The sequence below is a fragment of the Cynocephalus volans genome, chromosome 3, assembly GCF_027409185.1.
Source record: "Cynocephalus volans isolate mCynVol1 chromosome 3, mCynVol1.pri, whole genome shotgun sequence".
NCBI classification, from domain to species: Eukaryota; Metazoa; Chordata; class Mammalia; order Dermoptera; family Cynocephalidae; genus Cynocephalus; species Cynocephalus volans.
Window position 1 is genome coordinate 25,209,931 of NC_084462.1, and position 19,257 is coordinate 25,229,187.

At 55.2% G+C, this 19,257-nt stretch overlaps 1 protein-coding gene across 1 annotated transcript; it reads right to left on the minus strand.

The window, feature by feature from the left end:
* Positions 1–1,633: 1,633 nt before the first annotated feature.
* EPHB4 (EPH receptor B4) lies at positions 1,634–17,528 on the minus strand. Its single transcript, XM_063091943.1, has 17 exons — positions 17,402–17,528; positions 14,431–14,501; positions 13,928–14,215; positions 12,793–13,189; positions 11,485–11,640; positions 10,899–11,231; positions 10,390–10,514; positions 9,708–9,873; positions 8,439–8,541; positions 8,172–8,236; positions 7,936–8,049; positions 7,582–7,829; positions 4,769–4,984; positions 4,340–4,489; positions 3,741–3,934; positions 3,425–3,580; positions 1,634–2,288 (listed from the first exon to the last, which is right to left on the minus strand). The coding sequence occupies exons 1-17, from the start codon at positions 17,451–17,453 to the stop codon at positions 2,159–2,161; spliced, it is 2,964 nt and encodes a 987-aa protein (XP_062948013.1). The 5' UTR covers positions 17,454–17,528; the 3' UTR covers positions 1,634–2,158.
* Positions 17,529–19,257: the final 1,729 nt, after the last annotated feature.

Consider the following 19,257-nt stretch of genomic DNA (forward strand, 5'->3'; position numbering starts at 1 on the left):
CAGCCTCTGGAACTGGGCTGGGCATCCAGGGCTCCTGCTACCCGCCTGCTTTGACCTGAGCTCCCTATACTTGGTCTTTACTCTTTGCCTGTCCTATCTCAGTCCTGCTCCCTTAACCTTTGCTTCTCCCCTCACCAGCTCTCCAAGGCAACTGATCTAGCCTGGATGTCTAGTTGGTAGAAGGAGGTGGGCTTGGGCTGGCATCCTGTGAAGGGACTCCCTCCTTCCTTGGCAGGACGGAGTCCCTCCCACCTCCTCTTGGGGGTACAAAACATGGGCGATAAGTCACCAAGGGAGAGAGGGGACAGAGAACTCAAGAGTATTAGAGACTCCAGAAGAGGGCTGCAGAGCTAGGAAACTGGGGACAGGATCACTGCCTGAGGCTCCCTGGGCTGAGGGGCGAGGCTGTGATTTGGGGTCCTGGCACCACAGCAGGGGGTAAGCGAGGGCAGAAATGGAAAAGGCTGCTCCAGCTCAACCAGTCTGGACCGTGTTAAGGCCTGCCCCACAGGTGTCCCAGAGGGAGGGCAGACACCTGGAGGAAAGAAAGAACCAGAAGGAAAATGGGGCAGTTGGAGTGGGGGACTGACCACATCCTCGTCTTCCAGTTTGGGAGGGAGTGAGTTGAGTGGCGGGGAAGACATTCAGGTGGCTCTCCCTCCCCTTCCCAAGAGGCTGGGAGAACCTGCCTGGGCAGCATCTTGAATGGAGGAATTGTCCTCCAGCCCAGCCCAGCCCAGCCCAGCCAGCCGTCTGTGTGTGCATGTGGGGGGTCCCCCTCTGCCACTCCCCACTCTCCCCCACCCCACAGCCAAGGCCGACACTCTCCCCCATTGCCTCTAAACCAACCCCAACTGTCAACATCTGGCCCACACCTGTCTCTAGACCCCCTGCCCCAGCCTGTGCTCCCTCCTCCCTTTCAGGGCAGGACTGTGAGCTCAAGGCCTCCCCTCCCTCACACCCTCACATAGCCCCCTGCCATGGCTAAGGAAGGGGGGGGAGGGCAGCCCCACCCAGGAGGTGCCCCAGGCTCTTGGCAAGGCCAGCTGGAGCCGTTAGATGCAGCTGCCAATGACTCATCTCCCACGGCCCCCACCCCACCACCTCACACACACCCTAGGGCTGTGAACCAAGCACCCAGCCCCCCCCAGAGCCCTGCTGCCTCCAGACCTCTGACCCCCATCAGTCGGCCATAAAGCATTCCACACCCAGGCCCCACTCTCCTCAGAAATCTAGTCATGCCCAGGTCCCCATCACCCCCAGAGCTGGGATACATCCCACTTTCTTTTATTTATACAAAAAAAAGTTTTTAAAAATATAATTTAAGAACCCCTCCAAGCACCGGTGTCTGTCTCTGGTTTCCACCACTACCTCACTGCCCCTTTCCCTGCCTCACTCCCCCCCCCCCGCCCCTCATGGACACAGCTTGGGGGTACTTGGGGGTCAGGGACATGTCAGGGATTCTGACGTGACCAAGGCACTGCTCTGGAAATAGACAGAACGATGGGTCCCTGTTTCAACTTGGGCAAAGAAGGTGACAGCGAAACGGGTGCCCTCCAACACAAAGTTATGACAAGGACCGTAGAAAAACAAAACAAACAAGGGGAGGAAAAATAAGACCGAAAACAAAAAATAAAACTCAAAAACCTTCAATATGAAGGCAGCAGATGGGGGAGGGGCATTTACAAGGGAAAAATGATCGAGTTTGGTGGCTACAGCAGCAAGTTAGGACATCAAAGTCCAATGACTTTGTCACTGGGCCATGACACTCCTTCCTGCCTCCTGGGACAGCTCTCCACTCCCAAGCTCGCAGGCCAGTCACCCTCTCTTTGGTCTGCAGGAACATGCCCACGAAGGTGAGGGGAGCACTGGGGAGCCCTCTGGGGAGGCTGGGAGATTCTGGGCGCTTCCTTTCCCTTTGTCACACCCAGTCCTGAGGGAAAGGCGCCCTCACCCTCGGTCTGGGGTTCCCTGCCTCGGGGAGGGGGAGGGATGTAATTTCTCCACTCCCATATGGCACAACCCCCAAATCCTGTTTCTCCAAATTGCCAACTCCCCACCCCCATGGTTTCAAAGTGCAATCCAGTGGGGCACAGGGATGGGGGCCTCTGTGAGTCCCCACCCGACTCTGCCCTCCGTGGCGGGTATTTCCAGCAGGTCAGTACTGTGGGGCTGGTCCTCCTGTCCCGCCCGGGGCTCCGGGCTTGGCCTGGGCCTTCATGTGCTGAACACTGGCCAAGATTTTCTTCTGGTGTCCCGCCAGAGTCACTCCAATTCGGAGCAGGTCCCTGCGGAAGAACAAAAACTCAGTGACGCCAGAGGTACCAGGTGGCTGCTCTCCTTGCTTAACTCCAGACCCCCGACCCGCCAATCAGGAAGGCCAGCGGGAGAGGGGAACTAACTACGTCACTAGTTGCGGGGCAGGTTCCGGAGGAGTTAGAAGCCGGCAGCCATCCTTCTGCGCAGCTGCAGTAGGGGTGGGGCTAGATGTCTCGCGAGCTGGGGCCGAGGGGGTGTGGCCACGAGAGGCGGGAGGTGGGGGCTAAAAGACAGAGAAAGGAGAGAGAAAAGCAAAATGAGGTTGGGGGAAGAGGCTGCACAGATTGCTTTAGAGGGGAAAGGAGAAGCGAGAAGGAAAAGGCTATAGAGAGAGAGGAAGGGCTGGGTGGAGAGGAAGGGGAAGCTTCTGCCGCCTGGATGCAGAGAGATAAGGGGAAAGTAGAGGTGGGAACAGAGGAGGAACCTATGTCAAGGAGAGGCTGGGACAAGTCGGGAGGAGAGCGAACAGGCTCAGGAGAGCAGACTGGCTAGGGACTCTCCAGTTCCAAATTTCATTCCTTCTATTTCTGTTATTCAAACCTGGGGCGAGAGGAAAACCTGGAAGAGAAATGAGGGACAGGAAAGAGGGGTACCAGGGAGAGGCCAACCAGGGAAAAACAGTATTTGAGAGGTGATGGAATTATTAAACCATTTAACATTAAAGCTGGAAAGGATCTCCAAAACCTAGTCCAATCTTCTCCTTTTATGGATGAAAAGCAGAACCAGAGTTGACACATTGTTAATGTGAGAGCCGGTCTGGAATGTAGATAGATGCACAAAGATAGATACAGATAGAGATGGGAAGAGAGATGACCCAGGCTGTGATGTCGCCAGGAGGCGAGGTGGGCACAGCTGACACAGAACAGTCCCTAGGTCCTCAGCCCCAGCAGCTCTTACTGCCTTGGGGACTCTTCTGGGCATGGTATATAAAAACTTTCTTAGCAATGCTCCACTGAGAAGACAGAGTTGGCACCAAAAGTAGACCCCAAAAGCCCTTGCTGAACCTGGGGGTTGGACTCTGACCCCCGTGCTCACTGTTCCAGGAGACCCTCTGGCTGCCGTGCTGACCCTCTGGAGCTGTGCTCCAGCTCCTGCCACCACTTACTCAGCAGAGATCTGGCTGACCAGCTCGAAAGAGCCAAATCCAGCTGCTGCAAAACTTTCTTCGTATCTTCCCATCTTGATGGCTCGAAGCCACTCGCCCACAGAGCCAAAAGCTGAGTAGTGAGGCTGCCGCTGATCCAGGAGTGGGTGCGAGGCCCTGGGGGGGCAAGGATGGGGAGGAATGCTAAGTACCAGGCCTGAGTCAGGGTGGAGGAGCTAAGCCCAGCCTTGGAGAGGCAGGCAGAGACCTTCCCACGTACCACCAAAGGGATGGGTACTTCTGGGCGGGGAGGGGGCCCATTCTCTGTAGTCCTCACCCGCTGTTCTCCCTGGCCACGATTTTCAAGCTGGCAGGGTTCCGGATCATCTTGTCGAGGGCACTGACCACCTGGGGGAAGCGGGGCCGGGCATTCCGGTCCTTCTGCCAGCAGTCCAGCATGAGCTGGTGGAGGGAGGTGGGGCAGTCTGGGGGTGGGGGCAGTCGGTAGTCCTGTTCGATGGCATTGATCACCTGGAATTAGGAGAAGCACTGTGAGGGCATCCGGAGAGAATGAGGATGCCAAAGGGCCTCAAGGAAATGTTGACTTCGCAGATGCTGGGACAGGAGCCTCAGTCCCCCAGAACCACAGATCTGGGAATCCTCCTGGCTGAGGCCAAGGCTTGCTGTGGCTTGACGCCCCAGCAGCTCCTGGGCTATGATCTAGACATGTAACCTCCAACCCTGCCCTCTATCTCTGTGTCCTTCCATGACCCAAATATGCAGTGTCAAACTCTTTGATGCAAAGATCAAGTCTTCTTTGTGCCTGCCCACCATCTAAAGGACCCAGCAATGATGACTCTGGGAACCCCACCCCCATCCCATATCCCACTTGAGAGAACATTCCAGGAAAGCTTGGTATGGCTACAGGCCACTTACGTCCTGATTACTCATGTCCCAGTATGGCCGTTCTCCGAATGACATCACCTCCCACATCACAATCCCATAACTCCAGGCATCACTGGCAGATGTGAACTTTCGGAAGGCAATGGCCTCAGGGGCTGTCCATCGGATAGGAATCTTTCCTCCCTGCGGAATGGGGGAAAGGTAAGCTGAAGGACTCACTGGACCAGGCACGCCGCACCCCCCACTTTGCCTTTTTCCCCTAGCTCAGCCCTCCTTTCTTTCTTGGACCCAAGCCCCCAACTCCCACCTCTGTTCTTTTCCTAGAAACTGGAAGTCAGGTTCCCTAAGCTGACTGCCCACTCCATAGCCTGCTCCTGTATCCTCCCCCTGGACCAGAGCTGCCAATTCCCCAGCCTCCCACCTGGTCCTGACACTAGCTCATCTTCTGGCCCCCATTCTTACCAGAGAGCTTGTGTAGGTGGGATCAGAAGAGTTCTCCTCCAGGAATCGGGAAAGGCCAAAGTCAGAGACCTTGCAGACTAGGTTGCTGTTGACCAGGATGTTGCGGGCAGCCAGGTCTCGGTGGACATAGCTCATCTCAGCAAGGTACCGCATGCCTGAGGCGATGCCCCGCAACATGCCCACCAGCTGGATGACAGTGAACTGTCCATCATTCAGCTAGAGAGTGGACAAGGTAGAAGGACTTGGTTACGACAGCCTACCCACAGTTCCCACTCCCTTCCACTTCCTAAACCGTGCCTGTCACTTCCAGACCCATCTCACAACTCACCTGCAGGGCAGGCCCACCAAATTCCCCAGGTGAGCCCACCCTCCTTTCTCTTACCCTGAGCTCTCTTCAGCCTTACTATAGTGTTATAACACGATGCTTACAGTTATAGATACGTAGTCAATCTCCCTCGATTAGATTATAAGAAAATGATTTAAAATTTTTTCTTCCACTTTACCTAATACAGTACTTTACATCTAGTAAATACCCAACAAATGCTTTTTATCTAATGTGCTTCATATATATATATATATGTGTGTATATATATATAAGAAAAAAAATATTAAAAAAAAAAAAAATATATATATATATTTTTTTTTTTTAAAAGATGACCGGTAAGGGGATCTTAACCCTTGGCTTGGTGTTGTCAGCACCATGCTCAGCCAGTGAGCTAACTGTCCATCCCTATATAGGATCCAAACCCATGGCCTTGGTGTTATCAGCACCACAATTTCCCATGTGAGCCACAGGCTGGCCCTCGTGCTCCTTATATTTGACAGCCACAGAGTTCTTCTATCAGTTAGGAGTGTGCTCTGAGTTACCTGTGTACAGGGGGGGATCCATCCATAATGTCACTCAGCCCCCCTAGACCAAGTGTGCTTTGTTTTGCAAGAGAACAGAGAGGAACTGGGGCCACAGTGCCAAAACCAAGGTCTAAAGCTCAAGCTGACCTTTACAGTTTGCTCTCACCAGGTAAACCAACCAGTTATGGACAGTTAACTAATCCCATCTTCTGGGTACAGCTAGGATGCAGGGGACCCTCTGCAGCACTGCAGGGCCTGGGACATAGAGTCCAAACACTGCTTTTTTTTTTTTTTTTTTTTTTTGTGGCTGACCAGTACGGGGATCCAAATTATTCCATGATCTAACCAACTGAGCTAACCAACCAGCCCCCCACAACTGAATTCTGATTCCATCCTTTAACCTGTGCCTCCCATCTCAGTTTGTGGAAACACCACTTAGCAGGTGAGCAGGGTGTAGACCTCAGTCTCCTGTGATTCCTTCTCTCCCTCGCCTGCCACTTACAACCCACCAGCAAGTTCTGCTGGCCCTGCTTCTAAAATATGTCCCAAATCCAACCATTTCTCCCCACCCCAAGGCCTGAATGACTGCAACAACCTCCTCATTAGCTCCCAGCTTCCATTCCTGCTCCCTGACACCCAAACACAGGGATCTCCTTAAATCATTTCACTCTCCTGCTTAAATCCCTCCACAGGCTTCCCCTCGCACCCCCACCTCATGATCCACCATTGCTCCTTTGCTCACCAGGTTCAACTGCATTGGCCTTTCTGTTTCCTAAACATGCAGAGTTCCAGCTTACTCTGGGTCTCCAATCTCTGCCCCAAACACACTTACCCCAGCTTCTCATGACTAGGTCTTTCTCTTCTATCTCATCTAAATGTCATTTTTTCTCCCATCTACTCCCTCCCCACCCTGCAATGGGACCTTTGTATGGTGCCAACACAACAACACAGACTCCTGTGTCCACAGGGGAGGAGTCAGGTTGTCCTTGCACTACTCTGGGGTCTGTCTCAGCATCACTCATGGTGGGAGCCAGATAGCACGTGTCTCCTGGTATGAAGTACAGGCACCCACTGATGTAGTAGAGCCACATTTAATTTCAAACCAATGAAAACGTCAAACAGCTGCTCTTACAGGAACTACAGAGAAACAAGCTAAATGTCCCAACAAGGAAAAATGCCATAAATCCAGAAGGCAGAAATTTGGGGAGAAAAGCCCCGCTCTTCAGCAGGTCAGCATCATGACAAGGAACTGTTTAGGATTTAGAGAGGCTCAAAAAAATAATAAGCAGGTGCAATGCCTGGTCCCGAACTGGATCCTGGTTTGAATAAACCAGCAGTAAAGGACATTTTGGGAACAACTGGGTATTGATGATACTAAGGGATCATTGTAATTCTATTAAATGCAATGTTATTTTGCTATGCACAATAACATTTTGATTTTTTTTTAAAAAAGATGCTCTGTAAAGTTAAATAATGAAATTCACTAAAGCCCTTCACATTGACAAAAATAAGCTCTTCCCACCTCATCTCCAGCCACTTTTCCAGGATCCTGTTTGATTTTTTTCACATCTGAAATGATCTGCTTATTTTTTTAAAAAGGGCATTTGTTTACGTGTTCATTCTCAGTCACCCTCATTAGACTCTCTGCTCCCCAAGAGCAGAAATCCCATCTGCTGTGTTCATGGCTTTGTTCCCAGGGCCTGGGACAGTGGCTGGTGTGCAGGAGGCGCTCAGTAAATATTTGTCAAAAGAAGGAACGACAACCCCTCAGCTGTGTGGGTCAGCTGGCACCACACGAACCCGACCTTGCCTGAATGAAGATGAAGGGCAAAGGAGCAGAGCACAGCCAGAGGGGGTGATGATGTGAGACCCACTGTCTGTCCTGGGTTCTCAGGCCACCTGGCTCTGTTTTTTGGCTGCTCTGGACAGCAGGGTGGACGTGGGAGACCGGGGCAGGGGCTCACCCGCAGGAAGGAGTCCAGGGCGCCGTTCTCCATGAACTCTGTGAGGATCATGACTGGCACACTGTTGGTGACCACACCCTCAAGGCGGATGATGTTGGGGTGCTCGAACTGGCCCATGATGGAGGCCTCGCTCAGGAACTCGCGCCGCTGCCGCTCCGTGTAGCCGCCCTTCAGGGTCTTGATGGCCACGCAGCTTTCCTTCTTCCCAGGGGCCTTGAGTCGCCCTCGGCACACCTCGCCGAACTCACCTGCAGCAAGGAGGCCCAGGGTCAGCTTTCCTCTAGCCCTGGTGCGGCCCTGCCACCCGCCCTGCCCCCATCACATCCCTAGGTGCTCAAGCATCTTTCTTCTTACCTGCGCCAATCACTTCTTCAATCTTGACATAGGAGACATCGATCTCTTTGGCAAATTCCCTCACAGCCTCATTAGGGTCTTCATAAGTGAAGGGGTCAATGTAGACCTTAGTACCTGAAGAATTAAGCAGGGCCCTGTTAGCCAAGGAGTAACTTCCACTAGCCTTGGAGGCCCCGATTCTTGACTCACAATTCTTGCCCCCAGCCCCCCGTGTCCTACAGGATAGGGGAACCCACCATGCCCGATGAGATACTGTCCATGTTTGTCCGAGTATTCGACTTCTCTCCCATTGCTCTGCTTCCTGTAGCCAATGAGAAAGAAGTAAAAGGTAAACTGAGTTGCACATCTCTAGGTCTCCATAGAGGAACATAGGGAAGGGAGGAGTGGGGATTGGAGAAGATTCCAAGGGAAAACAGGCTGGCGCAGTACCCAGAAAGGCTTGCCCTGCAGCACGCGGGCAGGTGGCTATCTGTACAGGGCTTCCAGGTGCTCAGAGCCCTTACCTGAGGCAGAGAACGGCAATGACAATGACCACCAGGACCAGCACCACGCCCACAACCGCTGTGCCTGCAATCAGGGCCAGCTGCTCCCGCCAGCTCTCACTCTCTGGAGGAGGAAAGGCTGCAGATCAGGGGAACCCGACGGCCCCCGCAGGCCCTAGCTTCAGCCTCTTGCCATGAGCTGTGGTCTCTCGAGAACAGGCCCCCCAGCACAGTGTGACAGGTGGGGGAGACGACACAGGCAAGGCTTCGCGGGAGCAAACAGCGGGTTTCAAACTGCTCTCCATGGGCCCATGGGCTCCTCTGAAGTCCCTCAGGGCATGGGAGGAAGTTTCCCAACCTTGTTACCACCAAAGAGGTTATGATTTGTTCTATTATAAATACTGGCATCTACAAAAAGTCTTATTTAATTGAAAGGTTCCAAAGGCCCAAAATTAAAAGATTAATAGCCAAAATGTGGAAACAATCCAAATGTCCATCAACAAACGAATGAATAAACAAAATATACCCTACCCATACAATGGACTGCTATTCAGCCACAAAAAGGAATGAAGTCCTGACACATGCTACAACATGGATACACCTTGAAAATGTTATGCTAAGCGAAAAAAGCCAGTCACAAAAGACCACACATTGTATGGTACCATTTATTTCATTTTACCTTATTTTTTATTTTGTGTATGGTACCATTCATATGAAATATCCAGAATAGGCAAATCCACCAGAACAGAAAGTAGATTAGTGTTTCCCAAGGGCTGGGGGACAGTACGAGGATTGGGGGTGATGGCTAAGGAATACAGGGTCTCTTCCTGAAGTGCTGAAAATGTTCTAAAATTAATTGTGGTCATGGTTGCAAACTCCATGAATATATTAAAATCTTCTGAATTGTACACTTTCAATGGGTGAATTGTATGGCATGGGCATTAAGCTGTTAAGAAACAATACAAGGTTTAGAAAACCTTATTATCACCCACAAGTGCATTGTATTAAAACTAACGTGTTACCTCATTTAATCCTCAAAGCCCTTAAAAGTGGCTTCACGATCTTCTCATGTCATTGGATGTGGGACTTGGGGCTCACAGGTCAAGTTGATGCTAAAGGTCACACAGCTGGTGAGCTGCCAGGCCGGACTTCACACCCAGCTGTTTGTTGGTTTTGGATTCTACATCCTATGCTCTCCTCACTAGGCCATGCCATAGGAGCATGAGGACATGACTCTGGAGGTCCTTAGAGGGGCAGTGATCCCGCCCTCGCGCTGTCCCGCAGGCTCACCGTCCAGCTGGGTCTGGCTGTGGTGCTCCTGGCCGAAGGGACCGTAGCCGGCCTCCGAGCGTGCCCGCACCTGGACCAGGTAGCTGGCTCCCCGCTTCAGCCCCCGCAGCTCTGCCCGGTTTTCTGACGTCTTCAGGAACCGTACACTGCTGGGGCCCTCCGTGCCCTGTCCAGGAGGAGGAGGGGGCTGACCTTAAGCCAGGGCCCCCAGGTTCTGCTGCTCCTCCTGTCCTCCCCCCACCCTGTGCCCCACCACTAGCATCTTGGTCCTGCTGTGTGGAAGGTGAGGACATTGAGCTCAGTTATGTATGCACTGTGCCTGTGCCATGTGTTTTGCATCTGTTTTATCAATTAATCCTCGCAGGGCTGGCCAGTTAGCTCACTTGGTTAGAGTGCGGTACTGATAAAACCAAGGTCAAGGGTTCAGGTCCCATTGCACAGGCTAGCCACCAAAAAAAAAATCTTTACAGCAATTCTGCATGGTTGGTAATGTTATCATAACTATTTTACAGATGAGAATTCCGAGGCACAGAGAGGCTAAGGAGCTGGCCCAAGTTTGCACAGCTACTACGTGGCAGAGCTGTAATTCAAATGCCTGCCAGATGCCTGCAATTCAGGTATCTGGGCACCAAGTGCACGGCCATTGCCCATGCCGACGTCCAGAGCCAGAGCTTGGTCTCACCTTCTCGTGGTACTTGACTTCATAGTCCAGCACAGCCCCACTGGGTGCCTGGGGAACAGCCCATGCCAGGCTCAAGCTACTGGGTGATGACCGCGTCACCCGGATGTCAGACACTGCGGGGGGCACTGTGAGAGACAGAGACACGTGAGTCCTTCTGCGTGGCAGGTCTATCCCTTGTCTTTTCCAACTCTTCCTCTGCTGGCTACACTTGTCTTGGTCCTCCAGCTGTTTCAAGAATTCTTCTGACTCTCTCTAACTGTCTCTGCCCCCAGCCCTCCTGGGAGCATGCCCCATCCATAACTTTCTAGGCTGCCTTTATGTCTTCTTTACTCTCCCTCTGCCTCTTGCCCTGCCAATCTTGACCCTCCATACTTCCTGGGGACCCCACTCCCCAGCCCCCTGCCTCTTCCTCTTCAGGCCCTCACAGCCCATCTATACCCCTTGCTGGCCTTTCCCACTGACATCTCTCCCATCTGACCATGGGCTGTCCCCTGCCCCCCCAGTCTCACCCTCGCGGTCAGTGGTGACATTGACAGGCTCAAAAGGAACAGGTCCCGTGGCTAAGGAGGACACCCCGTTCAAGGCGATGACCTCAAAGGTATAGGTGAAGTCAGGACGCAGCCCTCGAATTGCCACCCAGGGCTCCACCAGGTCTCGGGGGCCGGGGTCGAAGGTCAGGTCTCCCCCACAGGGTGTGCAGGAGCCCCCTGGGCGGCACTCTCGGCAGCGGAGTGCATAGGTGAGGTCCTCTCGACCACCAGACTCGAGGGGGGCGCTCCATTCCAGGCGCAGGGAGGAGCCATTCAGGTAGGGAACCACACTTCGTGGAGCTGAGGGAGGAGCTGTGGGAGACCAGGGAGTTAGGCAGAGGCCTACCTGATCAGCTGGGCAGGGAGGGGGTGGCAGGAGGGACAGGCAGTCATGCTGACCTCTTGCCTTGGAAATGGTGTGTTTCACCTGTTCCTCTGGGCTGGGGACCACCACGCCAGGGTCAAAAGGAGAAAGCCCAGGGAGGATGCAGGCTGCGGTGGGGGGTCCACCCCAAGGGTCTGCACTTCCTCCCTAATGAACAACACTTGGTCGCTGGTCACTTACTGGTGCAGGGTGCACCCCGGGGGTCGGTGCGGGCCCGGAAGTATCCGATGCGGCACTGGCAGACAGATGATCCGATGGTGTTAGTAAGGCTGTTGGCTGGGCAAGGCTGGCAGGATCCCTCCCCTGACAGGGGCTTGAAGGTGCCCTGGACACAGGCTGAAAAATAGAAAGCATTCATCAAAAACATGCACCAAAAACATTCAGCTGCTTTTAAGGTTGCATGAAGTACTAAGGCAGGAGAACAGAAGAAGGATCTCAGAAACCTCACTTCTAAGAGAAAGGAGACCCTCCAGAGCAGGGGTCTTAACCTTTTTTGATCCTGACCTTGGTCATCTGGCAAAGCCCACAGACTCCTGCTCAGAATAATGATTTTAAGTGCACAACACAAAATATATGGGATTACAAAGGAAATCAACTAAGCTAAAATACAATAATCAAAACAGTAAAGAAATGGGCCAGCCCCGTGGCTCACTCGGGAGAATGCAGCACTGGTAGTGCCAAGGCCGCAGATTCGGATCCTAGATGGCCGGTATGCTCACTGGCTGAGTGTAGCACAGAAAACACCGTGCCAAGGGTTTGGACCCCCTTACCAGTCAGAAAACAAACAAAAAAAACAGTAAAAAAATAAGCTCACGATATAGCAACATCTACTTTTCTTATTAATAAGATATTGTGGCAGGTCTTATAACTTACATAATATTGGAATTATGTTCAACAAAAACAGTATTTTGACATTCTTGTGGCACCTAGAATGGGCTGTAAATACCCACAATTGGTATAGTTCTCAAATATCAGGCTCTGCTACGAATGCTGGGCTGTTGTGGACATTCCATGTGGGATAACTGGCCAATTTCAGGTGGAGCTTTGTGAAAATAAAGTCATTTTTCGTCTCCACCAATAGAATGTAGATCCCCTACATTCTATCTACAAAACCCAGGTTAAGAAGTCCTGCTCTAGAAAAAGAGCAAAGTGAGAACTCAACATCAGTAAATTAGAAGAAACCCACAATGAACAAGTATGGAGACTATGATGCCTTTGTCCCATGCCCAACAAGGCATCCCCCCTCCCAGGACAGTCCTGCATCCCAGACCAGCTCTCATGTCCAGAAAAAAGAGAAGGTGGATAGGCCTGGGGGAAGAGTCTGGAAGTGAGGAAGAGCTCAGAACTCTGCTGGGCACTCTGAACACAGGCCCTCTGGCAACTGAGTGCTCAGAAGAGCGAAGAATGTCCAAAAGTGGGTCCAAGAGTGGCGTGCAGGACCCTTCCTTATGAATGGGCTGGCCTCGCGGGGGAAGCTCCAGCCCTCACCTCGGCACTTGGTGCTCCCCTCAACGGCCTCAAACCCCGGAGCACAGCTGCAGCCCGTAACTGGTTGCTCAGCCCACTGGCCATCTTCCCGGCAGTAGAGGCTGGGGCTGGGGCCAGGGGCGGGGACGGCATCGGCCACACAGCTCCCTGCTACCGGCACCACAAGCTCTCGAGGCACAGTCTCTGGGAAGTGGGTCAGGTTCACAGTCAGCTGAGCGCATTTCTTGTAGAAGAGGTGTAGAGACAGCAGGGCCATGCAGGCACCCTGGTCCTGGAAGGCCAGGTAGAAGCCGGCCTTGCTGAGTGGACCCAGACGCAGTGTCTTGACGTTCACCTTCCCAGTGGCCTCGGCCCCAGGACGCTTCCGGGTCAGATGCTCAGCAGCCACTGTGTCCACCTGCCAGGTCAGGGAAGACTTATTACCACTGTCCCAACTCCCCTGAGGACGTGGTGGACTCTTTTCTTCTCAGCTTACCCTCTCCCTGACCTCCTCAGTTCCTGTTCCAGAACCTTTTCTCTACCCTCCCTAGTGCTCACTTTCCTGCAAGCCAACACTGTCCATTAATCCTTGCTGAGCTTCTACAATGTGTCCATTCTCTGTCCTGCACCACTTCCCCGTTCATTCACTCATTCTACAAACATTCATGGACACCATGCCAGGCCCTGACCTCAGAGCCAAGGAGAGAGAAATGAATGAATCACAGCGAAGTTACAACAGGCATGTGAACAGTGGTGTGGGACTTACGGCGGGGAGAATCAGTCAAGACAGCATAGGTGAGAACTTGGAGCTAGAGCTTAGAGGACAAGTAGAAGCTGGATGGAAGAGGCAGAGAATAGGCATCCGAGGCCAGGCACGAGCTGCTGCAAAGGCTCAGGGCAGTGAAAGGGCCAGGTGTCATCAGAGAATGGGAGAAATGTGGTGTGGCTGAGTGACCAGAGAAGCAGCCTGAGCCCACCTGGATCCTGCTGCCCCACCCAGAAGACCACCTTCTTCCCTCCCCAGATGTAAACCTCTTGCTTCCACCCCAGCACACCTCCCAAAGGCCTTGAACGCTCAGCCGTTGACCTCTAGGCCACGCCTGTCAGCTGGGCCCCCACTTTGGCCGTGGTTGATCCCCCCAGGGCGCCTGGGTACCTTGATGTAGGGGTTCTCCATCCAGGCTGGTGTGAGGGCCGTGGCCGTGTCAGCATCGCTCTCGTAGTAGAAGACGGTGAAGGTCTCCTTGCAGGAGCGCCCAGCCCGCGGCAGGGACAGGCACTCGAGCATGGTGAAGCGCAGTGTGGCATACACGTGGACGGCGTCCCGCCGGGGGACCCAGCCGGTGCGCAGCCACTGTACCAGGCCCGGGGCCCGCTGCACGTTGCACACCTCATACGTTCGCACGCTGTGCTGCTCCTCATCCAAGCCGCTCACCTCCTCCCACTGCAGGGAGAAGGGGGTCAGCTGGGGGTTGCCAGGGAGGGGGCTGCCTGGGGTGTTTTCTCTAAAGTGAGGAGGGACCGAGGAAGGAGTCACTAATATGGGGAGGGGCTCAGAGGAACATCCGCTCAGGCTGCTGCCATCTGGGGGGTGGCATGAGAGCCCCCCTCTGCCCTCAGTTTCCCTCTGGTGACCCAGCCCCTGGGTCCAGCTCTTACCTGTCCTTCCACCTGAGGGAACGTCACCCACTTCAGATCGGCAGTTTCCAATTTTGTGTTCAGTAGGGTCTCTAAGACAGACAAAGAGAGACTAAGTCAGTCCCTGGTGGGGGGGACCAGGAAGATCACATCCCCGGGAACTGAGACAGGCAGATCCTCTTAGCGCCAAGCTAGAGAAGTCAGGAGGCAGGAGAGGAGGAGGGGGCAAGCCCTGTCCTCTACACCCCCTCTGATTTGTTGCCTCTTTTTCTGAGTGCCATCCCCCACCCCTGACAGCTGGCAGGCACCCGCTGCCCCACAGGACTCTCCCAGAATGGCTGTGCCCTAGAGGAGGGAGGAAGACAGAAATGCTGGAAGGGGAGAAGGGTCAACAGCTCAGAAGGGGTTAAAACAAGAGCCCTGCCCTGGTTCTGACCCTGATCCCACATGGGCAAAAGGCTGCTGGCATGGGAACACACCTCCGCATGGGGCCTGTCCCAGCCTCCACATACAGTTCCTTCCTCAAAGTCCCAAAGTGGGCCTCCCCACCCCCCAACTCTTCTTCCAAGTCCTCACCCTCCTTTCAGACCGAACACCCCAGTCCTTCCCTCCTTTAAGGTGATGTTCTGTGCCTCAGGCACAGCCCTGGCCCCCCTCTCCCACAACTTCCCTCCCCACCAGTTCGCTGCCTTCGGAGGAGGAAGTGCTGGAGGCCAGGACGCTTGGGTTCCTGCCCTGGCCCCCACAGAGGCCTCACATCTGGATTTGGTTACGAGAAGGAAAAGAGGAGGTGATTTTAGGTGTGTGCCTGTGTGTATGGAGGGGGGACACACCTGGCTCAGCTCCGGCATCATGAGGGGAGGGACAGGGTGCTGGCGGAAGGCGGGGATTAGAAGAAACTACACAGCCCCTGGCAGTAGAGAGTGGAGGGAGGGTAGGGGAATCCCCTCGGAGGCCAGGGCAATGTGGGGGGCAGGAGGCCCAGGCAGGAGGGAGAGGGGGCTCCCAGGGAAGCCAGCAGAACACCTGGGACCAGAATCCCCCTCCCCTGTGGGGGCTGCAGGAAAGAAGGGAAGGCGGGAGTGGGGGGGTGAGTGGGGCGGGGCAGGGGTCAGGCGGGAATTCAACCAGGCTGAGCTGAGGCCCAGGGCCCCCATGGGTGGTGGGAGACAGACCAGCACCTTGGGGACAGGATGCCCGGGTTCTGGGAAGCGGGTGGATAGAAGCTGCCGTCTCCACCCTCCATTGTTCCAGCCTGGATAGTGTTTTCCTGTCTCCAATTTACACACTGTCTCTGCTTCAGGGCTGTCCTCCGTGCTCCCAGTGCTGGCTCACTTTTTCTCAGCCTATCTCAGACTTGCCTGCATCGGCCCTCTTTGATCTGCCTCTCACCTCTCTCTTCAGCTCTCTGTCCACCTCCATTTCTCTTTCTTTTTTTTAAGAAGATGACTGGTAAGGGGATCTTAACCCTTGACTTGGTGTTGTCAGAACCACACTCTCCCAAGTGAGCCAACTGGCCATCCCTATATAGGGATCCGATCCTGCAGCCTTGGTGTTATCAGCACCACACTCTCCCAAGTGAGACATGGGCGGTCCAGCCTCCATTTCTCTGACTGTCACTATCTTTTCTTTGTTTTCTGTCTCCCACCTTCCACTTTCCTTGGGGCACATGGGCTTGGATAAATTACCATTTCTAAGCCTCAGTTTCCTCATCCGTAAAATGGGGGCAATAATATCTAACACCCCCAGTGCTGCTGGTTAAAAACCATACTTGTAAAGCTCTCAGCACAATTTTCCCGTAAGGAAGCACAGGTAACAGGCATTAGAATAAGCTTCCTCTTTGCTTCTCTTTCTCTCTCACCAAACTTGGTCCTGGTGGGTTTTCTGCCCCTGTGGCCTTCCTCTTCCCCTTGTCCACAGCTCTTCACCCCTTCTTTCTCTCAGCTGGGCAAGCCTCCCCTCCCTCTCCCCCCACACCCAGCCTTTGATCCCCAGCCCAGAGCAGTACTGGCCAGCCTTGGGGAGAGGGGTTTTCCAACTGCCTTGATTCCTCCCCTTCAGCAGCCCCCCATGGCCTACTCCCCAGAGACCTCTTTGATTCCAAGAAGTGAAAGGGGGTGGGGGGAAGGAGACAGCTCATTGAGAGGAGATTAGGGACATAGGAGGGTTTACAGGGCTCTTGGCTCCCCCTCTAGGGGACAAGGAAGGGAAAGAGATTCATGGATGAAGAAACATTTGGAGGGGAATATAGAAAAAATAGAAATTTGGAGAGACTAGGAGGTGTTAGTTAGGCTGAGTTAGGGCAGCGGGGGGCCATGTAGGTCAGTTTCTACTGGCTCACAGGACTGGAGAAAAGCCTAGGACTCAGGCAGGGCTGGGGTCTTGATGGCATTTAAAGGGGTGGGGAGCAGTCTGGGGAAACCAGGGAGGGGGCTGCTCTGCAGCAAGGGCAGTGGCTTGGAGAGCGATTTGAGGGTATGGAGTGTGAATGCAGAAGGTGGCTTTCCTGACAGAGGAGTGAGGAATTGTAGGATCAAGGTGTGAATGCTAAGGAATTGGCCGCGGGGGTCGTTTTATGGCCTAGCACAAAGTTCTGCCTTGTCTGCAGTCTGCAGTGGTTCCTCCAGAAACGTTTCCTCATGTTTGGCGAGAGGTGGAGATTGGGACAGAAACTTTGGAGATAGTTTTCGAGTTTGGGGTAGGGAGGAAAGGAAAGGCTGCCAAGAGCTTTTGGAGTCAGGAGGGAGAGTTTGGGGAGCCGGGGGAGGGGAATGTCCGGGGTCGCAGCTCGATTCCATCTCTTTCCCAAACAAAAGAAAACTCCACTCCCCGGCGGGCCGCCTCCTCCCCGCCCCCCTGCCGTGCGAGCACTATTGGTCCGAAGTGTCTGGGGTTGGGGTGCCCGGGAAGGGGCAGAGAGAGACGGGCCCCTCCACTCCGAGGCCCAACTTTGAGGGCCCCAGGTGTGACGGGTGACCCCAAGGAAACTCACCTTCTAAAGCGGCGGCGAGCGAAACCCAGCAGAGCAGCGCCCGGAGCTCCATGGCGCCGCTTCACTCCGGTTGGATCCGATTCGAGTTTGGGGGGCCCTAGCCCCCCCAGTTCTGACCCCCCCCCGAGCGGGTGGACGCCGACTCCCCTCGTGGGACCCTCGGCCGGTGCCCTCAGCGCGGGCCCATGCGGGCGCACCGGGCACCGGCGGCGGCGCCCAGGTGTGGCCCCGCGTCTCTGCCGCGCGCGGGCGGCCGGCCGGCCGGGGGGCGTCCTGGCAGTAGCCGCGCCAGGCGGGTGCACCGCGAGACGTGGCTGGGGTCGGGGTCCCTCCGGGGCCTCGGGGTCCCGCCCCGCCTGACTGGGCGTGGGCTGGCCACGCGCGGTCTCCCCCCCTCCCTGAAGTGGAGCTTCTCGCGTCGCCGGGCCAAGTGCGCTCCGCGCGGGCAGGGAGGGTGGGAGCCCGAGCGGGGACCGAGCGGGAGGGAGGGAGACTGCAGCGCTGGGTCGGGCGGGCCGGGCCGGGGAGGGAGGGGCGCGCGGCGGGCGGGGGCGGCTCCCCCCACCCTGGGCTCGGTGAGGGGGCCCGGGCGCGCTGATTGGAGCGCGCGCTGCTGAATAATTCATGAGGGAAGCGGAGCGGGGCGCCGAGCTGAGCAGGTCGGGAAGTTGGGAGAAAGTTTGGAGAAGGGGGAGGGGCGGCGGGCGAGGAGCCCGGGGACCGCCCGGACGTGCACAGTGCCCGTGCGCCCTGCCCCGCACCGCGCGTCTCGGGCCCGGGCCCAGGGACACCCGAGAGAGGTCCAAACCCGGCAGGCACCTGGGAGCAGAGAACACAGCCAGCACCACGGAGGGCTGCACTGGCGTGCGTTTAAATGTGCACCACACACACAAAGCCTGCTCTGACCTTGCTGCAGACTTGAGATTCCACCCCTGGATGTGCCCACGACCCCCTAGTGGCGCAGGGGACTGCTTTTGGGAGAAAGGGAAGGAGAAGAGAGAAGCTTTTAAGGATGGAGTGTCGCCCAACGGTCCCCAAGGCAGCAATCCCAGCTCAGACAACCCTGGAGCGAGCGTTCGCAAAGTCATTTCATAAACATTAACTACTGGAGACCTACTGTGCGGAGGGGTGGGTTGAGATGGGTAGGAGTGTAGAAAACTGTGCGCAACTGGGATGAGATGCGGAGGAGTGTAGAAAAATCGAGGAAGCAAGGGTAAATAAAAGGTCCTAGAGGGCGAGGGGTCCGGACCTCCAAATCACCTTTCTCACTCTCACTCTCAAGTTTTGGGGGGCTCTGTCGCCTCCCGCGGCCATGACCCCTGGGGCTGGGACTGGGGCTGCTGCCGCTGCTGCCTTTCCTGAGGCTGTTTCCCGTCTGGCTTCTGGGGGCCCTCGGGATGGCTGGGAGGGGCCCTTCCTCTCATCGCCAACTCTCCCCCGCCCCCCACCAATCCATCAGTTAGGGAGGAGGGTCCAGGAAAACCGTGCTCCTCCCACCAACCCCCTTTCTACTCAGGGCACCTATAGTGTGGGTCGGGGTGGATGGGTTGGTGGGTGATGGAGGAATCAGCCCCTGGAAGAGCTGGAAGGAAAGGGTCAGACCAGAAAGTAATTACGGGGGACAGAGTCTGGAGGAGCTGAGGAGCCCAGAGGGAAGGAGTCGTCCAGGATGCTTGGAGGGCTGCCAAGCACCCTGGTCTCCCCGCCCAGGACAGCCGGGCCTGCAATGACCTCCTGTCCCAGCATACTTATCTTCCTGCCACAAGAGGTGCTCCCCACACCCCTGCCCTTCCTCGTTGCCCTGCCTGGGTCCTGCTCCGGGGTGGGGAGGGTCACCGAGGGCAGGAAACAGCCGG